Raw genomic sequence first — 21,301 nt, 5'->3', positions numbered from 1 at the left:
ATTTTGTTTGGCAGTCTGCTTCAGCAAAAATTGGGAGAGAAGCAGACGTGACAGCAAGTCTGATGAATATTTAAATGTATTTTAATTTTAGTACATTAAATGGGTATGAAAGCAAACTTTTTTCTGTGCTGTAACTATACGTATCCAGTGCTAAAAACAGGGAAGAAACGACAGAGGGGAGGCATGGTTCCAGACTCAGTGAGAGCCAGCCTTAAAGCTGGCTACAGCACTGGGAAATCATGAACTCAGTGTCAGCTGGAAAGCCAGGAGATGTTCTGGTTTTTTTACAGGACCAAGACGCTACTTCTTAGGAGAGGCAGGGGCTTGCAGCTACTGGGAACATGCAGGGAAATAACAGGGTGTTGAACTGCAGTAGCTGGGAGAGGCAGGGTTCAGTTTCTGATCCAAGTGCATTGGCTATTCAGGATTGTCCGGAGCAATAGCTCCTGTTGAGTTTCTGTGAGCAGAGTCCCTTTCCTCAAAACTGGCCATACGCCCATTTTCTATTAAAAAAAGTGACAGTCTGCATACCCAACTTGGAGAGTTGGATGTACAATGCAAATCAGTTTTATAAGGACTTATGTTATTAATGTGTTGAACCATATTTTAATTTAATTTTTTGATTGGCATGTTACTTAATAACAATTTGGAATAATGTTCCCTTAGTTTGGCTCCATACTTATCTCTGCTGTTAGATTTTTGTATCACTTGTGGCAGCATTTAAAATGTATTGGCATTGGTATGCACCTGTGTTTGACATTGATAAATACGTAGTTATCTCTTTGATCTTCAGACGAAAAATGTTTCTTCCATAGGGATAAAACCACGGAAGAGGAAGCCTTTTGGTTTATCAGGAATAATGAAAAAAGAAAAAGATACTGAATCTGTGTAAGTATATTTCCATCTTGAAGCCTTGTCTTGTATGAAAACTAGTAAAAGTATGGGGATAAACATTAGCTGATGTTTAACAAAAAAATGGGTTTATAAGAGAAGTTTAGAGGAATGCTATGAATATGGAAACATCACAGCTATTTAAGATTTTTGTAACTAAGGATTTTAAGGAAATAACATAAATGTATTCGTAGTAGTCTACTCATGTTTCATTCTTTCCTGTGCACAGGTAAGTAGTTCTCCCTTGTTCTACATTTGAACATTGTAGATAATGTGATTCTCATGTGTACTCCTAATGAAATAATAGCTCTGTACGTGGAAAAAGTACTGGATGCTTGTGTTTGCAGAATTGAAGCTTCAGTTATTCTTTCATTAGAAAAACTTTTGTGTACAGTATCAAAGGACAGGAAAATCTTTGAATGTTTTTTCAGTACATCATGTGCACGCTCATTTCTGAAAGACCATCATTCTAATTGATGGCTGATGTCCCAGCTATACCTTTTGCCATATTCATTGCATGTGCTCTGTCTCCAAGGAGTTAAAACTCTCCAGAAAGTGAGTCTGAATAGAAGTTCTTAGGTGGGTTTGGTCACAGTCTACGTATTAGTAGTTATGATCACTATATTCCAACATATTTTATTTTCATAATTTCTAGATGTGTTTTCTCAATAGAAGTATTTGATTTAACAGAAAATACTTACAATTTGACAAACTTAACAATATAGAAATATTCTCAGAGGCAACATCTGCATACATACTTTTTAAAATCACTTTTAAAAAAATATTTTACCAGCCTTAGTTTTTAATATAATGCTGAAAAATTAATGACCTAAGAACTGCAGGTGCTAATTATTTGCACATACAAAGTGCCTTATAGCTATTTTTCTTTTGGTGTTTAATTTTAATAGTGATACACTTCTAAACCATGCTTTTTCTTCTCTCTTTTATGATGCCTTTAGGGCTCCAAGGTTTTTGGTGGTTTTAAGTCATTCCTCTGTATTTCTGTTCTTTCTGTGATTTAGTCTTTCCCTCACACTCTCCCCTGTACTTTACTAAGCTGGTGAAAGAAGTGTTGTATATAGTGTGATTTTGGTCAGCAGTAATCTGAGAATACTATTTTGTTACAAAGAATTATTTTTTCTGATGAAGGTTTAGTTTAAAATAATTAAATTTTTATAAATATGATATTCATGTTTTAAACAGCTTTAGTGCCTGTTTTAAAAGTAATCCATTCTCTCTGGAAAGTTGTTCACTACACTTTTTTTTTTGTGATGCAAAACTGTTGCAGTATCAAATAGCAGCAAAAAAGTATGTTCGATCATTTGCCTTTTGTCTTGCATTTACTTAATTGCAAAGTAGTGATTTTGATAGTATTGAGTACTGTTGTATGTTGAATGCTGTAGCTGTCAGCTTTTCTTGTCCAATAAAATAATTGTTTTGCCACCATGTGGGTTATTACTCAAGCTAATCTCATGTCGTGTATGTTATAAACCTCCTTGCAAACCAGGCATCTCCTTCCCTCCATTCTTTGGCAGATGATGAAATCTAATCTGGCCCCAGCAAAGATTTAGGGCTCTTAACAGTAGTTTTCTGGAGCCACTAAAGGCCTGGAAGCTCCAGATTAACTCCTCTCAGGTATATGACTCAATGTATCCTTACTCAGAGATCATGGTTTTCTTTGACCTGTAGCAGAAAGAAAATTTTCTTAGGCACTGAGGGCTGAAAACGGGCTTCTACACTATGTGAAACACTTACTACAATGGATAAGCATACAAAGGTAGAATCTGAATAGTTTTCTAAAAGCTGTTTTTTCCTGAAGACATTTTATTTAACATTGAATGATAATATTAGTGTCTCTTTCTAGAAAAAAATTTGTTTTTCATGGCACAATGATGTCATCAGAAAATATAAATCGGTTCAGCTACTCTCAACTGGGAAAAGAATTTGCCTCGCTTTCAACAAGTTGGACTGAAATTCGATTTATATTATTTTATTTGTTTCTATTTTTACACACAATACAAAAACGAATAGATTCTGGGGTCAGGAAGAAAGAAGTATGATGGCATGGTATTGACCTCCGATGTTACACATGCCATGGGCTTTTACAGCGATTCTTGCATTAATCCATAACTTCTAAATGAACTAGAACATCACAAATAAACAACAGAGGATTCATTATGTGCTTAAGTAAAATATTCTAATAGTTATTTATGATCTCTTAAAAAAATTTATTGCTAGTCTAAATTTTGTCTGATTTCATCTTCAGCTGATGATCCTGTTGTAGGCTGTACATGATAAAACTCTGTATCATCAGAAACCTCTCTGCACATAGAGGTCAAGTCATTTCTTAATCTCTTGTTAAATTAGGCTGTAAGCTTGTTTAGTTTGTGTAGGGCAGGCTTTCCACATCTAGAAAAAAACTCATGGTTTGTAGGCTTTTCTGTTTATCAATACAGTTTTTAAAGTGTTGACACCTAAACTGGATGTTGTGTCTAGTAATGGTTTTACACAGGGAAATACCATACTATGACATACTGCTATACAGGTTAATCAAGGATTTCACTTCTTTTTCTAACCACTGCTTTGCATGATTTGGTTGGTTTAGTTTTTATCTGCAATCCTTAAATTCCCTTACAGAATCACCATTTCCTGAAATATTACCTTATACTAGAAGCACGACCTAGTTCTTTAATCTTAAAAGAAAGATCATGCATCTAGTGATGTAAAAGCACATCTGTCTGAAACCTGATGTCCTCGTTTACCACTTCACCAACATTTGCGAACTATTGAGTTTTCCTTTGTATCTTGAGAATGGATCCTGGGAGGTGCTATTGGTGCTCCTCTGAATGATACTAGATCTGCCGTTACTTTTTGAGATCTATTAGCTCAGTAATTTTGAAAATCTTCATTATGGGCTGAATTACCTTCATTGTAGTTTGCCTGACATCCTTCACATTTCTTAACTTTTATGAACTTCAGGCTGTCTTGTTTGAGTACAGATACTTTTAAAAACCACATGTGAGAAAATCTGTAGATTTTCTGTAAAGCTTTAGAGAAAAGCTCTAAAATAGCTTTTAAAATAGGTCTTTCTATTGCTATGAATTCAGTTTAGCCAGCAGAGGGAGATAAGATGTAAGTCAATTAGAAACTTGGTCACATATATTTTCTTTTGTGAGGCCTTTCAGAGGAGACGGGATCCTTCATCTCACTGTCAATTCCTTAACAAGCTGTACTGAATTTCATATTAATGCTTCCATGTTAACAAGTTTTTTACCTGTTTTTAAAGACACTCCAGTTTTTACATTTAACACATTTAGCCTTTCAGAGAAGATAACTTAGATTGCAATAAATTTGACTTTTTTTCCTCATTTTTCTGTAAGTGCATGTTTAGGATGTTCAGTTTGATTATATAAAAACACTGTTGTTCAGTTACACTGGCACTTACAGCTTTGTCAGGATGCAAATTAGAGAGGACTTGTATGCCTCTCAAGTATTCCCACATTCTGTAAATGTAATTGCTTCTGCTTTTTGCAGACATCAGAGAGAATCAGTGTCATTCTTTTTTTTTTAAATACTACTGCTTAAATCAAAGTTATAGTGGAAAAATATAACACTTGTGAATAATGTGCTTGCAATCACTGCCTTTCTGCTGACGATTTTTTTTTTTTTTAAGTGCTTGTTAGGAGGGTACTCTGTTATTTTTTCCGGCATCTTCTAGTGCTTGACTGCAACTGTGCTTGACAAACACAAACTAAGAATGAAATTCCAAAAGAGAGAAGCTCTGAATTCCTCTAAGAATAGTCTTAATTTCTTTGGGAACTGGTTATTGTCCAAAATGTTTTGCAATTGCATGTGGACTATTTCATTAGGATTGGTGACTTCTACTTGTTGTGCACATCGACCACAGAGACCTGAGTCTTAAAGTATATTCATCCAGAATATAGTGTGGTACTCCTGGCTTTCCTTGATTTCCTGCCCCCACCCCGTGATGTGAGTTTGCTTTTTCAGCATTTATTTTGAGATTTTCTTCTGCGGTGTTTTGAGCATAAGCTTTCAGCTTTTATTTAAATCTCACTCAGTTGAATGTGGATTATTTATAGTGAAAATTTTAACTGAGTCTGAGAGACAAAAGGGTTAAATGCAATGTTTCAAATTAATTGAAAATATTAAAGGAATTACCAGAGCTGTATGAATAAAATAATTTGTGCAATTTATAACTGTATATTTTCTTTCTTTTTTTAATAGGGAGTGTCCAGATGCAGACTCAGTTGTAAGTAGACTTATTTCCAAAACAAATGCATATGCTAATATTGTCAAGCACTACAATGTGATGAAGCTTAACTTACATACAGTCCCTGCAATGCATTATTTATCTGATAGAGGATTTAGTATTTTGATAACATAGTTGAAGTGTTAATTTTGCTCAGTACATAATCTTTAGCAGTATATACAAATATGTGTCAGTGATACATTTATATTTCCTAACAATTTTAGGTTTTAAACAAGATGTTTTTACTGCAAGTATTTGCTACTTTATTTTTCAAGTTAATAGTTTAAATTGCTTAGCTAATAGATTCGAAGTAAGAAAAAGATTCAGTTTATTGTGAACCCAATTTTGCATCACCATATTCCTCTGCTTACTACTGTTTCCTCTGAGAAAGCCTTCTAATATCAATGGGGTTCTGCTTTATCACTGGCAACGGAGTGTAGGAATATACTTTTTAAAATATGGCTTTAAATGCAATATCTCTAGATGCACTTTATTAATGACCTGTTTTTCATTGCTGTCAGTTTGACCTGTGATACGTCTTACAATTTTATTTATTAAATTTAAATAATATAGTTGCAAATTGAATTGGTATGTTAATGCTTTTTTTTATTTCATTAGTTGAATTTTTTTATTTCATTAATTGAGCCTTTTCTTTTTATCTAAACATGTTTATAGTCTTGAATTATATGTAACAGAGATTGCAGCTCCCTATAGCTATAGTAGGGAATAATTTACAGAATAATTTAAGTGATTTTCTGTAGACGGATTTGTTTTTCTGTTCATTTATTTAGACGTCAATTATATTAAACAATTTAAGTTTCCAAGTTAATCTGTTTTGTGGATTTTCTTTTTTGTGTTTAATATCTGGGAGTTTTAGTACCTAATATTAAAACTTCTTTTGAGAAACTTGGTTTAAAAAATCTAGTAGAACCATTATTCTAAATAAGAAAAAGTAACTTTTGCCACATAATAGAACTATATGTGAAAGAACAGCCTTGTAAGCATCATCAAGACAGTTATTTTATTCTGTGCAAAGTCATCTTGATTTAGAGCAAATTTCTTTTCTTGGGTACATTTAAAGTTACTTTAGAATTATCCCTATAATTATCAGGCTTTCCATGGAAATAATATCTTTTGACACTTCAGGTTGAGTCACTGGGGTGAACCACAACGGGGTTTGACTTGCAATGTTTATTTTCTTCTTTGCTTATTTTGGTCTCTACATTTTTTTAAAATAATTAGTTCAAAATATTAAACTGTAAATGTGTCTGACATTCTTTCTGGCTGCATGAGGCACACCATATGATCATCTAAGTTAATTGTTCTGTCTAGATGCAATTTATATTTGGTTAAAAAAAAAGACCTGACTTTCATAGTGTCTAACAACAAAACTGATATTTTTGTTGCATTCTCTTTTTTTTTTTTTTTAATGCCCAACATTTTATGACTGCAGTGGAATTTAAAATTTGGTCTGTCATTTCTTCTTGCTTTTTACAAGCAACAGTATTTTTCTGAATGGTAGAATACTTTAATAGCAGAAGCCATTGCTGTCACTGTCATGAAAAATGATGCAGCATACCATAGATGAGATTCATTTCACCCCTTACAAACAAGCACCCCAGAGTGTTTTTACATTTTAAGGTTGGTGTCCTCTTCTGGAGGGTCCCATTTCAAATGTTTTTCATTTTTCTTGTCTTTTAACTTAAAGATTTCCATTCTGTTTAATTTTTCAAACTTGATCTAAATAGTTATAGCCATCTATATTGTTATCTCTATTTGGATTTGGTTTGTATGGGTCTTTGCAATAAATTACACATTTCAAGAAATTGAACTTGGAAAAGTATTATTGCAAAAAAAAAAAAAGAATTGAAAGCAATTATCATTTGTGTTTTGATTGCTAGAAAATACTGAGGACCAAGCTCAGAAAATTCAGCTTATTTGAGGTGTCCCAATTATGATTTTGGTCAGCTTTAGTCACTCACAGAAAATCTGTCTGGCTTTTGTATTATTAACATGATCTTTCTTTAAAAGGTGGCTTTTGTTTATTTGTCAAGAATTATAATTGTGTGAAAGGAATGTAAGAGATAATCACTCTATAATTATTTATAACTATAAGCACTGAGGTAAATATATTGAAATTTTAGGAGTTAAGGGTCCAGTAAGAACTGACTTCAATACTTCATCTACCAGTTCTACGTGATATTGTGGATCTTTGAACATACAGTTGTGTAGTCAATACCATTAGGGCCTTCTCTCTAGTCCAAAACGTATAATGCAGTGTGTTAGAACTTGTATTCTGTTTCCAGAAAACAAAACAGTGAGGTGGTCCTAAAAAATGTCTTTTGTACCAAAATGGAAGCTCTGAAATTTATCTGTGGCAAGCCATCTGCTTATGCTCATCCTTTTTGTAGCTGCCAGATTATATATATTGGAAAATGTGGTGCATTTGAATAAATTGTTAATTCCTATCAATAATTTTTTGTAACTGCTATAAGAGGTTTTTATGTGCTCATGAGTAGGAAGGCAGCTGTGAATTGAGAACTGGTATTTGTTAAAAAGGTTGACCACTTCAGTAAGCAGCCTCTGTTTGAATACAGATGTCATGAGATTTAAAATTCCTGTGTTGTTATACGTCAATCTACACATGTAACTGCCATTAGGCTAAGCCTTGATAATTAAGAAAAGTAGGAATTTAACTGTGTGTACGCTAGAAAGAAATAGCAACTGAAGTCTGGCTCTGTATGTATTTATTACCTATAAAGTTTTTCTAAAGGCAGAACTAATTGTCTTGTTTCCCATGGGTTTGCCATGTCTCTAGGGATGGTCTATAGGAAGATATGAGCTCTAGTAGAAACTTTTCTTTTGGGGAAGCATTTACAAGGTTCCACTTGTGTCCAGTAAGATCTGGATTTGGATTGCAACCCTTCCGTTGGTTGGGATACTTGCAGATCTCCTTCTTCTACTTGACTGCCTATTTTCATGAAGACTGTAGTAACGTAATTATCTTTGAGTCCTCTGTTCTGTCTGTCAAATCCATTTGAAATTGTCCAGTAAGTTCAAAAGTAATTAAGAAGGGAGCCACAGATGCACAGAACATAATGCTGAAACTTTTTTTCATAGGAAACTGGAATGCAAACAAATATATCGAGGCATCCAAAACTTTTCATTAACCTCTTTATATTTGAGTGTAGCATAATTAGGGTTGTATAGATTGAATTTGGAACCATCAGACTCTAATTAGTGGAACACAAATGTAACCTTATATTTAGTGAAATTCAAATGTTTTTCTTTATTTGCATTTTGTAATGTTTAGTTCTGGCGTATTTTGAATAGCTGCCATTGATACAGGGTATGAGGCTTTGTAGCCACAGCACAAGACGGGGGCACCTTGAATACCCTGTTTTTCTTTCTTTCTGCATCTCTGGCAATGGAAGAAACTGACTGGCTACTGTCTTCTTCCATGTCTTTTGGGTTAATAGGCACCCTAAGGAGACAAGGCTGATAATATGTAATAACTGTGTCTTAACCTAAGGATATACCTGAGTCAAATTTACATCTCAAATACGTCAAAAGTGGAGAGGCTCTCTTTTCTCTTGTTCCAGGCTATGAGCTTCAGCTACTTACTTTGACTTCGCTGCGGTCCTCATCTGGATTGCAGGAGTCAGTCCAGTTCAGTAAAATGGTAGAAAGTTCATCTGGCAGAAAAAGAAAGAGTGAGCTGTTCAGCTGTGCTGCATCTTGAAGCATACCCGGAGGAAAACTTGATAAGGAGCTCTCATAACCACTGTAGATATCCCAGGAGAAGAGAAAATAGAAATCAAGCTGAAATGTAATGAAGGTTCCTTTGCTTCTTGATCGATGACCGACCTGTAAGCAGTGCTAACGTTGCTGAGGAAGGGCCAAATGAAGTAGCTAGACTGCAACATGCTCCACATGTTCCTCTCTTGTCCTTTGCATGTAGCCCAGAGGAGCTAATGACATGGTAATGGTATGGCATCTTCCATTTGCTTTTGGATGACAGATGGAACAGAGCAAGGAAACTGAGACAAAGTATTCACCAAAACTCAAACAATAAGTTTTGGCAATAGAATGCTTAGTGCTCATGCTTTTTGTATAGGCAGTTTTACTTTGTTATTTATTATGTCCTTATGTTTTATTTCTTTAAAAAATTATTCACCCCAGAAAGTCGTAGAACATACTAACGCAAAGACAGAGTTTTAAGCCCTAAATTTTTAATGTATATTTAAAACTATATAATACCTTAATTAGTAATGTGTTATATTACATCTGCAAACACAGGGAAAACTTTCTGGTTTTTATAGCTATATGTTTAATTGCTTAAGAGAACCTCTGAAAATGTGAAACTTCCTTCCAAGGAAGTCCACCTTTCCAGTTACTTCTGCAGAGTTCAATTCACATCCATATTGAGCCTTTTTTTTACTGCAAAGACTACAAATAACGTGTTTGGGTACGGGGGCTAGACCAGACCTTCATCCCCACCGTATTAATAACTACTTCTTACAGAAACCCAAAGTTTGCAAAGATCATCTTCCTCTGTGTTGAAGTTCAAAAATAACACATTTACATGAAGGTTGTGGTTTTTTCCTCTGATAAGCATGGTAGGCAAATCAGGTCTTGTCTGTATTCTGTGCCTGATACTTAAAAGACGCACTGTTATCCATGACATAACATACAGTTCTGTAACTGTAGGACTGTTGAGAACGGAGTAAGAATCAGTCAAGTAAATGTAAATGCCTTCATTAACATCAGATTCATGAATATGTATCTCTCAAAATGCTGTGTCCTCTACCACTGTTACAAAATTTAGATTAGTAAATAAAATTCTGATGTTTCAGAAAGCAGAACCGTTCAGCTGTTCAAAATATTGAAAACATTTTGAAATTACTACTTAACTTGTAAGATTTTGAGGTACCGTTTTGCTTGTATGTGACACAATTTGTCTTTGTCAATACAAAGATACATTAAGTATCTCTTCCACCCTTTTCTTCTATTGGTTTACACAAAAATATAAATTCAGTACCTCATTGATGAAAGTAGAAGGTGTTTTAAGAATGATCATAAATTGGTACAAGATCAATCTGAATCATTGTATTTCCAGCTTTGTCAAAGTGGATGATTTCTGACTGTATACACTGTGTAAAATCAGATGTTTTAAATTATATGTATTTAAATTTTACAAATAGGGGAAAAAAAGTACAAAGTAAGTGTTCTGCGTGGTGTTAGAAAAAAGTGGTAAAGTAGGCCTGCTGAAAAAGAAGCAAGGAATTTTTCAGTTCCTGTGTTCAGAACTCAAGCTGTAAAGCATCCATCTCTGTTATGTACGCCTTAACTTTGACTTTTTGTCTGAAGTTATGAATACAGACTACATGGTAAAGTGCCATTGCTGAGGAATAGATGATTCAAGTATCTTTGTAAGATCAGAAATAATTAACGTGAAAATATTAAGAAAGAAATTTAATATGCTAAGAACTTTAAGATCTTAGTGCTTTCTAAGGATTTACTTTATCCTAGAGATTATTCAGTAAATTAAAAATAATGCAATGAAAATAACTTCTGAAAACTAAGTTCTTTCACAATTTTATATCAAAACAGTGAGATTTGCTAGGTATTTTGTGCATGTTGTGTGTGCCCAGTAATAATATCCTTTACATATATGACCCAGCTGGAAGAAAAACTAAATGTTGTATATTTAAAGATTTTTGTTCATTTTCAATTCATCTTAACCATGAATGATCCTGATCTATTGAAAATTGCCTAGTATGACAACTAAAATAATTTCAGAATTCAGAAGTTGTAGTATTGTAGGAAAATGTACCTACCCTCTCGCTATATGTTTTTGTTCTGTTTACTTTGATGTCAAGTTTCATTAGTGTTTTTTGGTATATAAACAAGGTCAGCCTGAGGTCAAGCGTAGCTAAGAACCCTGATTTGAGCAAGTAGAGCTAAGGTACTGGACCGTGTGATCCTACTCTTATTACTCTTTTTTGTTCAGTTCTTTTTCTTCCCCCCCCCCTTTTTTTTTTAAACCAAATAGCAGTGAAGTCCAGATGTTACAAGTATTTCAAGAAATTGCATCTATATGTTCCATATTTTAAAGTTTGAGCTTAAAGATTATTTTTTGGCCTTAGTTTGATGCGCTTTTTAATTTGGTACAGTATTACATCTCCTATACAGGATTATATTTCTTACTCTTTTTAGCAGAAAGTTTGATCTATGTTTAAATTCATTCCATTTAATTTAGAAGTGCTAGATTTAGAAAGCTGTACAGAGGAGAATCTTTCTTAGTAAAATATCAGTCATCCCACTTGTGGTATCTGTAAAAGGAATAGAGAGGCAACTACCTTTTTATGTTCATCTTCCTCTGTAATTCAAAAGCTATTCAAAGTGAATATTTCTTTAAATTTGGCTTCAAATTTTAGGTGAAGTCAAGTGGTTCCTTGCTAGTCCACTTGAAGTCTCCACTGTAAGTCATTTTGTTATATCTTGTGACTTATAACAGCAAGGTATATTTTGGCCATACTGTATATATCTCTATTAGTCAAACTGCCTGCCGGTACCTACTTTCTGGTAGAATAAACTGATTGGTACATTAGAATAAATCACTTTTCTATATGAATCTTGTCATTTTTATAAGAAATTTATAACTGGTGAAATCACTACATTTTGAAGGCATTTGGGTTGTGGTTTTTTGTAATAAACTTAGTGAGGTATCTGAGCAGTTCACATCGACTAACTATGCATACAAAGTCATGAGGGGGCTTTTCTGTTCTGAATGGGGAAAGTATCTGTGTATCCAAGTTTACCCCTTTTTATATAATATAAACGAGTGTGGTTTTTTGCACGTTTTTTAAATTTAGATTATTATATTAGAGATTTGTTTCTGCCCCAAAACTTTTTTTATGAAACTAAGTGCTTAGCTAAGTGTTCTAAATGATTTTAACATATTTCTCTTCAATTTATATTTAACTGCCTGCAAGAACTGAAAAATGAAACTAGTCTGAAGTTCCCAGATGCTTTGAAAATCCAGGGTGGTGCTGGAGATGTGTAAAGGAAAACTTTGGAACCCGATTTTGAGAGTTGTATTTGTTTCATCCATGCCTTTTAATTAATGTGGATGTTCTTCACTAAAGCAACAGTACAGGCTTGCTGCCTTTTCAAGGGGGGAGAGGAAGTTGCAACCTGTGTAACCTGGAACGTGTTTACTCACATATTAAAGCATTGACTAGGAAGGGTTTTGCTCCTGCACCATCAGAGCCTCCAGTGACTTAGCTGAGAGAATTAGAAGTAGAAATTGGGAAAATATTTGGGACCAAGAGAATTGTAGGCTTATTTAACACTCAATAGCAAAGCTAAAATGCTTCTGTTGGTTTCTGACCTTTTTGATAGAGTACCAGTGAAAGCAGATGCATCCAAACTTGCCAGTTTTCATAGGAAATTTGGAGGTTGTTTTGTTGTGTTCTGTTCCTGAGGTATCTTGTCACGCTAGTTCTGAACTACAGATCATAACTTGAGATAACTGTAATAATTAATGGTGAATAACAATGACTTTCATGAGCTGTCATAATCAATTTTTAATTTGTCAATGATATAAAATTCAGTCTGATGTAAGAACAACATGGTTTTTTAGTTATTTGTCAATATCGTAATTTTTGTTGTTGTTTTTAGAACATTCCTGATGTAGATGATGAAGGATACAGCATTAAACCAGAAGCAACACAGGATATCCTTTTTACTATTATTGTGCCAAGTTATTTGATGTTATTACAATTCTTTGGAGAGTGGAAGTACTGATTAAAGTAAAGGAAGATGAATGACATTCATGCTTATGTTGCAACCTTGTATTCTTATGTTCATAGCTTTTGCAAAATGTACAAAATTTTGTCTATCTTAGATTTTGTGTGTGTGTGAATGTTAAAGATTAGATCAGATGTCTTGGGAACTTTAAGAGGATGGGTTTTCTCTGACAGTAAAAAACCAACATAAAACAAAAAAAACTGAACAAAAGGTTTAAGGTGACCATGCAGATCTTTCTCCTTGAAAAGCTCTCAGAGAGTTTGTAAAGTAAAGTTTGTAAACTTTTTTAAGCATACGGAGTGGTTATCTGTACTATACCTGCACCCTCCCACTTTTTTATAACACCATTAAAAGGATTGGGAGCTCCAGCAGTCTAGAAATAGAATTTCTGTTGCTTAATGAAGTTATTACACCACATGCTGTTTCTAATTGGTGCTTCTAGCTTTTATTGTCTTTTTTAATAATAGCTTTGCTATACAGAATAGATTTTTGTTATGAGTCATTTTTTATGGAGGCTCGTGATTTTTCTCTGCTCTTCCTTTGAAGGAAAAAATTCTTGTCCTCTTTTTTCCTCCCATCAGAAACAGAAGGAAGCTTTACTTAAGAGCTGGGAATAATTGCTGTAGATCTAAGCAAGCCTACTATGTTAGCAAGATAGCTCATTTTTGGAAATGTGTTCACTGAGTTCTCTGGGTACTGCAGATAAAAGGTAAACTTACGCTTTGCAGTTACCTTAAATTGTGAAAACTTTTAAGCCATTAACAGCACCTTGAAGTGGGCCAGTCCATCATCATAGCTTCTCTGTTTTCATTAACTTTGCAGAATATGCCTCTGTTGCCCCCAGTGAAGATTCCTGTACCGATAAAAGCAGTTCATGTTAGCTCCTATTTACAAAATTGATATAAAAGTGAAAGACTTTAATCCAGTTCTGAGAGGGGCATTATTTCATTATTTGCATATATTTATGAAAGGGAGAGAAAAGTGAAAAACATTCATGCTTTGTAAATGATTCATCTGAGCATCCTTTTCTACATTATCCTTTTCGTTGTGAAACAATAGGGAAGGCCATACATTCAGTGAAAAATCTCTGTGATTTACAATCCCTGTCAGCCAGGTAGTACTTCAGCTTCTGAAAATCTTGACCAGATTCAGGAATTCATCAGTTCCCTTCCTCTTTTCCTCCCTTAGCCTCCAAGAGTGGGTATTTATTCTGTTGAGGGGAACTCTTGAGGTGATTTGTTGGAGGACGTTATTTTACCATAATGTCAGTCAGTCTTAGTAAGTCCACTCTTAAATGTTGGAAAAAACACTACAAGAGCCGCCTGATTCATAGGAAATGAATCTCAAAACTCAGTGATAACTTTCAAGGCGAGATCTTTTGGTGAAATGAAAAATTACTTGTCTTTGAAACTTTCTTTTCTAGATATGATCCGTTTTGGGGGACAGATACGCTGTAAGATGAAGACATGGTGACTTTTTCCTCACCACGACTCAGGGATTCTTGCAGTTGAAATGGATTTGGAATGTCTTTAGGGTTCAGGTTTTAATCTTTGTCAGGGAATAGTTTGAAAAGATTTAATTCAAATGGCTGGCACATTTCCAAGTGAAAATAACAGAAGCAAGGTATAGAATATGTATGCTCCCCCTGGGTGATATGAAACTTTTGTGTTTAAGTAGAGGAAAATTTTCAAATTCTTTCTTGTCAAAACAAATGCATCTTTTAAGACTTAGCATAGGCCTTTCAGAGCTTTTGTTCAGTGCAGCTCCTGTGCTTATAAAGAATGAAGGCTAAATTCATCTGTATATTTTGCTTATTTTGAGGGCTGAGTTGTCGTTGTGGTTCTTTTTTTGCCAAGGATGACGGTGCTTTAAGCAGCTGACATTGTTCACTTTGCTGGGCAGCCTTCTGTGTAACTGGCATCCTTTCTTGCAAAATTTTCAGTGCCACCCTACAAAAGGGGCAAGTAATAGCGGCTGCCGCTGCTGCTGCTTCCTCTACTGTTAATGCTTGGTACAGATACCATGGACATTTCACTGCTAATTAAAAAGGCTAGGGCTTTCCTTCACTTGGTTTAAAAGGATTTCTACATTTTTCATACATGTGTTAGAATCCTTGGTTGAGTCTTACAAATCATAAATTTAACATGCAGAAGTGTTGCTACTGTAGAATCTATAATTTATCCTGATGCCTTCAAATACACAGTTCAGTTATACGACAGATATTGCAGTTGTTATACGTATGTTATATGATATAATGCCCTTCAGAACAGAATACTGTTATGAAGATGAATGGAATATAAAAACTAAATTTTAACTCCCGAGTTGTGAATTTTGGACAATGGATATATTTGAAGTGTCTGTATAAACGCACAAAGAGGTTAGGCAGCATTGTTTATCTGTGGTGTTCACTTAATATGAGCATTTTGTAGACCATAACTATGAATGGATTAAGCAGGTGAATTTGAAGTACTTCCACCTTAACTGAGAAAAACATACCAAAGAGAACCATTTCTATTCATCCAGTGATTCTGACTCTGAAGATGATGAACCCAGGAGGTTCCATGTAGAAATAAAACCTGTCCAGCCAAATAATAGCTCTCAGTATACCATGCCTTCCTTGGATGAATTAAAAGTATCTATAGGGAACATCACTCTTTCTCCAGCAATATCTGTAAGTTATTTTGTTCCTTGTATTTTTAATGCGTAGAAGAGAAAAGTGGTAAAGAATCTGTAGTGTAAACATATATTTTACTGTTCAGAATTTATTCTAGGTTCAAGTTCAAGGATTCTTTTTTTTTTCTTGTGCACTAGGTCATCTTTGGTACACTTTATTGTAGTGTAACATTAAGTAATTCTCCCTTCGCAGATTTTAACTTTTCTTTGAGTCTTGAGAATGCTCAGTCCTTGTCTTTCTGCTGTTGCCACCACAAGACATTTGAATACATTGTGGAGTTAGCTGAGCATGGCTTTTAACATAGTTTACTAATTAGTATTCAATAATATACAAACCTTTAAAACAGGTCATATAATGTGGTTACATGTAACATTTACAGTGCAGCTTTATTGATGTATTCTGCCAATCCACAAAATTATCCTTTATACCATGGGATGGTATTACAAATAAATAGTATTAAAGTATGCTAGGACAACATTCAGATCAGAATAAGAATGGCTCTGATTTTATAGAAAATATTGTGCATAACATATTAAAATAATAATGATGATTGTTCTCTTCCTCTCCCCCCCCCCCCCTTTGAAAGCAGAGACACAGTCCTGTAAGTACAGAATGGCTTTTTATTCAAATTTTTAGATTAAATCCAAGTAAGTGTAGTATGTGAGGGAAGTTATTGGGAATTAGGAATGTTTCTTTTCATATATACCATGTGATATATAAGCTGTTTAATTTTACTGCCCAGCCTGTAAAGGCATTTAGTAATACTGCTCCCTTTGTCAGCTCTACAGTGTTTGTTCCTGCCTTTTCTTACTCGTTCCTGCCTTTTCTTACTGGTGTGGCGGGTGTGCACTGGTTGCTCTGTCCTGGCTCATGTTCTGGTCTTCTGCAAGCTCAGAATGTTTTGTCTATCACTGAAAGCAAAGTATCGCATAGAAAGTTGAGTGGAAATAAGAACACTGGGACTATTAAGCATTTTATTTAACAGTTGGTAAAAGAACTTATTCCTTTTTTTTTTTTTTTTCCCCGTTTCAGGCACAAATGAATCGAAATTCATCCAGTAAGTGTGAATCTTTAACTTTTAGTCTATTCATCTTAGTTGTTTAACATAGCGTGAAAGTAGATTTTTTTTTTCAATTGTTGAAGAAATAAACTTCTTAAGTATCTGTATTTTAAATAGAAACAAATATTTCTTGTGTCAGTTCTAGATACCTCTTCTTTTTCTATATACTCGGCTGTTCCCTATGCTGGGAAACAGATAAGGCTGTCTGTGACAGTAATGAGGAACACATCCAAGAGCCAAAGGGGGGACCCCATGGAAAAGACTCCTGTGCAAGTTCTTAAAACCCTTCCACCCACTCAAGTTTAGTATGATCCACAAACCAAAAAAGCACACTCTTTCTGTTTTATAGCCAAACACATAAAAGGTGGCCATGGAGATAGAGGACAGAGCGTTAATCTCTATCCTGTAGGGTTTTTTTCCAGTGGGAAACCAAGCCAGATTTGCTGAAGAATAATATTGATGTAAACAGTATAATTTAAGGAAGAAATTTCAAGTGAACAACACTTTCTTCCGAAATGCATTGCTCTATGTAGTCCTTTCCTATTAGAAGGTATTTCAGGAGTATCTGAATTTATATTATCAGAAATAATGCATTTTCTCTTTTCCGTTTTAATAACTCATAATTAGTTCTGAACTGCAACTGTTAATATTTACTATATTTTTATAATGAAGCTGCAATTTTTATTTTAGACTGTCACAGCTTTGGTGATAATACTGTGTCTTTTGCTTAGGTGAAGAGTTAACAAAATCAAAGCTTTCTGCTCCAACTAATGAGTAAGTTCAAATTTAAAATTCTGTCAAATGCAGTTTTGTGGGAATTTGGTCTTATTTTGATCTAAAACTCAGAAACTCACTGGAAATACCAGCTGACTGCTATTTTAAGGCAGGCATCTATTGCATCATAAGAGTTAAGGATTACTTATGTAACAATGGAGATTTCATTTGTTTTCCCCTTCTAATGCATTTGCTTCATTGTGATCTGTCTCAATTGATATTTAGAATCATAGAATCATAGAATAGTTTGGGTTGGAAGGGACCTCTAAAGGTCATCTAGTCCAACCCCCTGCCATGGGCAGGGACATCTTCAACCAGATCGGGTTGCTCAGAGCCCCGTCCAACCTGACCTTGAATGTGTCCAGGGATGGGGCATCCACCACCTCTCTGGGCAACCTGTGCCAGTGTTTCACCACTCTCAGCATAAAAAATTTCTTCCATATATCTAGTCTGAATCTACCCTCTTTCAGTTTAAAGCCATTCCCCCTTGTCCTGTCGCAACAGGCCCTGCTAAAAAGTTTGCCGCTATCTTTTTTATAAGCCCCCTTTAAGTACTGATAGGCTGCAATAAGGTCTCCCCAAAGCCTTCTCTTCTCTAGGCTGAACAACCCCAACTCTCTCAGCCTTTCTTCATAGGAGAGGTGTTCCATCCCCCTGATCATTTTCGTGGCCCTCCTCTGGACCCGCTCCAACAGGTCCTTGTCTTTCTTATGCTGAGGGCTCCAGAGCTGGACGCAGTACTGCAGGTGGGGTCCCACCAGAGCAGAGGAGAGGGGCAGAATCACCTCCCTCGACCTGCTGGCCACACTTCTTTTGATGCAGCCCAGGATACGATTGGCCTTCTGGGCTGTGAGCGCACACTGCCGACTCATGTCCAGCTTTTCATACACCAGTACCCCCAAGTCCTTCTCGGCAGGGCTGCTCTCAATCCTTTCACCCCCCAGCCTGTGTTGATATCAGGGGTTGCCCCGACCCAGGTGCAGGACCTTGCACTTGGCCTTGTTGAGCCTCATGATGCTCACACGGGCCCACTTCTCGAGCTTGTCCAGGTCCCTCTGGATGGCATCCCATCCCTCAGGCGTGTCGACCGCACCACTCAGCTTGGTGTCATCTGCAAACTTGCTGAGGGTGCACTCGATCCCACTGTCTATGTCATTGATGAAGATATTAAACAGTACCGGTCCCAATACGGACCCCTGTGGGACGCCACTCATCACCAATCTCCATCTGGACATTGAGCTGTTGACCACTACCCTCTGGATGTGACCATCTAACCAATTCCTCACCCACCGGACAGTCCACCCATCAAATCCATACCTCTCCAGTTTACAGAGAAGGATGTTATGGGGGACTGTGTCAAAGGCCTGACAGAGGTCCAGATAGATGACATTTGTAGCCCTTCCCGTGTCCACTGATGTAGTCACTCCATCATAGAAGGCCACTAGGTTAGTCAGGCAGGACTTGCCCTTGGTGAAGCCATGCTGGCTGTCTCGAATCACCTCCCTGTCCTCCATGTGCCTTAGCATAGCTTCCAGGAGGATCTGTTCCATGACCTTCCCAGGCACAGAGGTGAGACTGACTGGCCTGTAGTTCCCCGGGTCTTCCTTTTTTCCCTTTTTAAAAATGTGGGTTATGTTTCCCCTTTTCCAGTCAGTGGGAACTTCACCGGACTGCCACAACTTCTCAAGTTGTTATTTATTTATTATTTATAATTATTTATAATTACATGATTGCAAAATACTGGTTTTTATTAAAATCTCAGGTTTTACATAAGACAGGTTTAGTTTCTATCCTTTAGTGTTCCATGGTAAAGTGTTTAAGATTACAAGCCCCAACTTTGGGCAGGTCTGTATACATTGCTTGTATATGTATATACTGAAACAAATGGATTTGAAGATGTATGTCTCCTTGAAAATGACAATAAGTTGTAGTTTGATTTTTATGAGTATATACATCTTTCATTTATATTCCAATTGTAACCCTTAATATAGAAAGGGGAACAGTGACCTCCTGGCATGGGATCCACTCTTCAGCAGTTCTCTTGAATCTTCTTCTTCAGCTTCCTTGGCATCCTCATCCTCCTCAGGTAAAATATTTGATAGTAGGAAATGTTTTCTCTATGTACTTCAGGATGTTCTGTTGTTGCTTTTTTAGTTATTGCAAGGGGACATGCTTTGACTGTTGAAATGAAAGAATTTTGTAAAGCAGTGTACTATCTTATAAGTAATACACAACTGAGGGTGCACTATAGGGAGCAAGGGGGAAGAAGGAACACTAAAAACCTTAGGAAAATTCTATCTTGCTTCTGCCTTTTTTTATCACCTTCTCTCACTTTCCAAAAACATGATCACTATCTAGAATATAATCCTATTTTTTCAGCTGGTAGGGCTGCGAGATTAAATGGAGGTTGTTGCATCAACTGTGAGACAAGCTGAGCTTGCACTCTGAATAGGGATGGGTTTGTTCTTTCCAGGAAAGTCCATTGAGCTATGTAGTACAAAGGCACCGTGGAGCTTTGCGGAACTTGTTTACTGTAGGAAACCATGATTCTGTTAGGAGATGTGCGGGCATAATCCAAGGGCAGCCAGATAAAAACAGCAGGACTGAGACTAGAATTAAGGGGGGAGTTCCTGGCACCACCTGAGAGCAGGGGTATTGGGAGGAAAAGGGTGGGCTGAGGAGTATGGGAGGGGGAGGGGGAGGGCAGGTGTTGCACAGGAATTTTGGGGTACAGGTTTCTGGAGGATATTAGTGTGGGCACGACACTGGCAGGCTTTCCTGAAACCTGGTCTTTGGGGAAGAGGGGGAAGAAGTCACAAAAATAATCAATATTGATTGTTACATTGAAAAGGCAATGAAGAGGAGGGAAGCAAAATAGTGTATGAGTGGCTATGTGTGTTGAAGAGGCTGAGAGCAGGAGATGTTGAGAAACTAGTTCAGAAAAAGGAAGGAGAGTCCGAAACAAAAACAGATATTATGGCTATGTTAGGACCTGCTTACTGAAAGTATTTATTTAAATTATTTATGTTGATTATCTCAGATTTAAAGCAGAATCTACTATTTACTAACAGTAGCAGATATGCTGTTTCCGTAGTTCTTTTCAGTCTACCTACTGCGTATCTATTTTCCAACCCCTGCTGTCCTTAATGTACAGACTCTTCTCCCCCCACATGCCTGAGAAAGGAAGCGTTCACTGTTTCTTTTAGCTAGGTATTCATATTCTAAAAATTATAATAGACATCACTTCTTTGTTCCAAGTCATGGCTTTCTAGCTGTTTTCCTCTGTGCTTGATCATACAGATTGAAGAACAGTAAGGGTAGAGTACATGTATCAATAGGGGAATTCTGCACAACTAGTGTAATTCTTCTTGGCCTCACTAATGTCCTTTTAGCAGCAACCAGCATTGCTATGTAACCCTTCGGGTTTTAAGTGGAATTTATTCTTTCACTACAAATTCGTGTTTCTTAAAAGTTACAGTTTTTAACAAATCTAGCTTATGGAAATCATTAGATTGTCTCTTCCTCACTTAGGTAACTAGTCAAGATTATTGGCTAGTGGATCCAATTTTTAACATATTTAAGGATACATTATATATAGATATATATTACTGGAATATGCTAAAAAGAAGTGGTGCTTTCTCAAAATAATCTGTGTTGCTAGATTTGGTCTGGTGTTGGAGTCTGTAGAGGAAGGCAGAGGATACTTAGTTTGTTGTGCTGGTGGTTGTTACCATATCCAGTTGTTTATTGCTCTGTCTGGATGGGAAGTCAAAGCAGGTTGGGAAATGCTCATACAGTCCCTCCTGGCAGCAGAACA

At 36.0% G+C, this 21,301-nt stretch overlaps 1 protein-coding gene across 4 annotated transcripts in view; it reads left to right on the top strand.

The window, feature by feature from the left end:
* The window catches only part of FCHO2 (FCH and mu domain containing endocytic adaptor 2), a 94,539-nt gene that overhangs the window by 49,475 nt on the left and 23,763 nt on the right, over window positions 1-21,301 (top strand). For 3 of the 4 annotated variants that reach the window (XM_076363026.1, XM_076363028.1, XM_076363029.1), the window contains exons 10-17: window positions 816-888; window positions 5,137-5,161; window positions 12,848-12,905; window positions 15,472-15,647; window positions 16,237-16,251; window positions 16,683-16,707; window positions 17,442-17,484; window positions 19,476-19,570. In XM_076363026.1, the coding sequence (XP_076219141.1) occupies window positions 816-888; window positions 5,137-5,161; window positions 12,848-12,905; window positions 15,472-15,647; window positions 16,237-16,251; window positions 16,683-16,707; window positions 17,442-17,484; window positions 19,476-19,570 (510 nt within the window). The remainder of the gene's footprint in view (window positions 1-815; window positions 889-5,136; window positions 5,162-12,847; window positions 12,906-15,471; window positions 15,648-16,236; window positions 16,252-16,682; window positions 16,708-17,441; window positions 17,485-19,475; window positions 19,571-21,301) is intronic. The other variant, XM_076363027.1, reaches the window with a different exon arrangement.

Source organism: Aptenodytes patagonicus, chromosome Z (genome assembly GCF_965638725.1).
Source record: "Aptenodytes patagonicus chromosome Z, bAptPat1.pri.cur, whole genome shotgun sequence".
Classification (NCBI taxonomy): Eukaryota; Metazoa; Chordata; class Aves; order Sphenisciformes; family Spheniscidae; genus Aptenodytes; species Aptenodytes patagonicus.
This window is presented reverse-complemented; position numbering and strand designations above follow the sequence as displayed.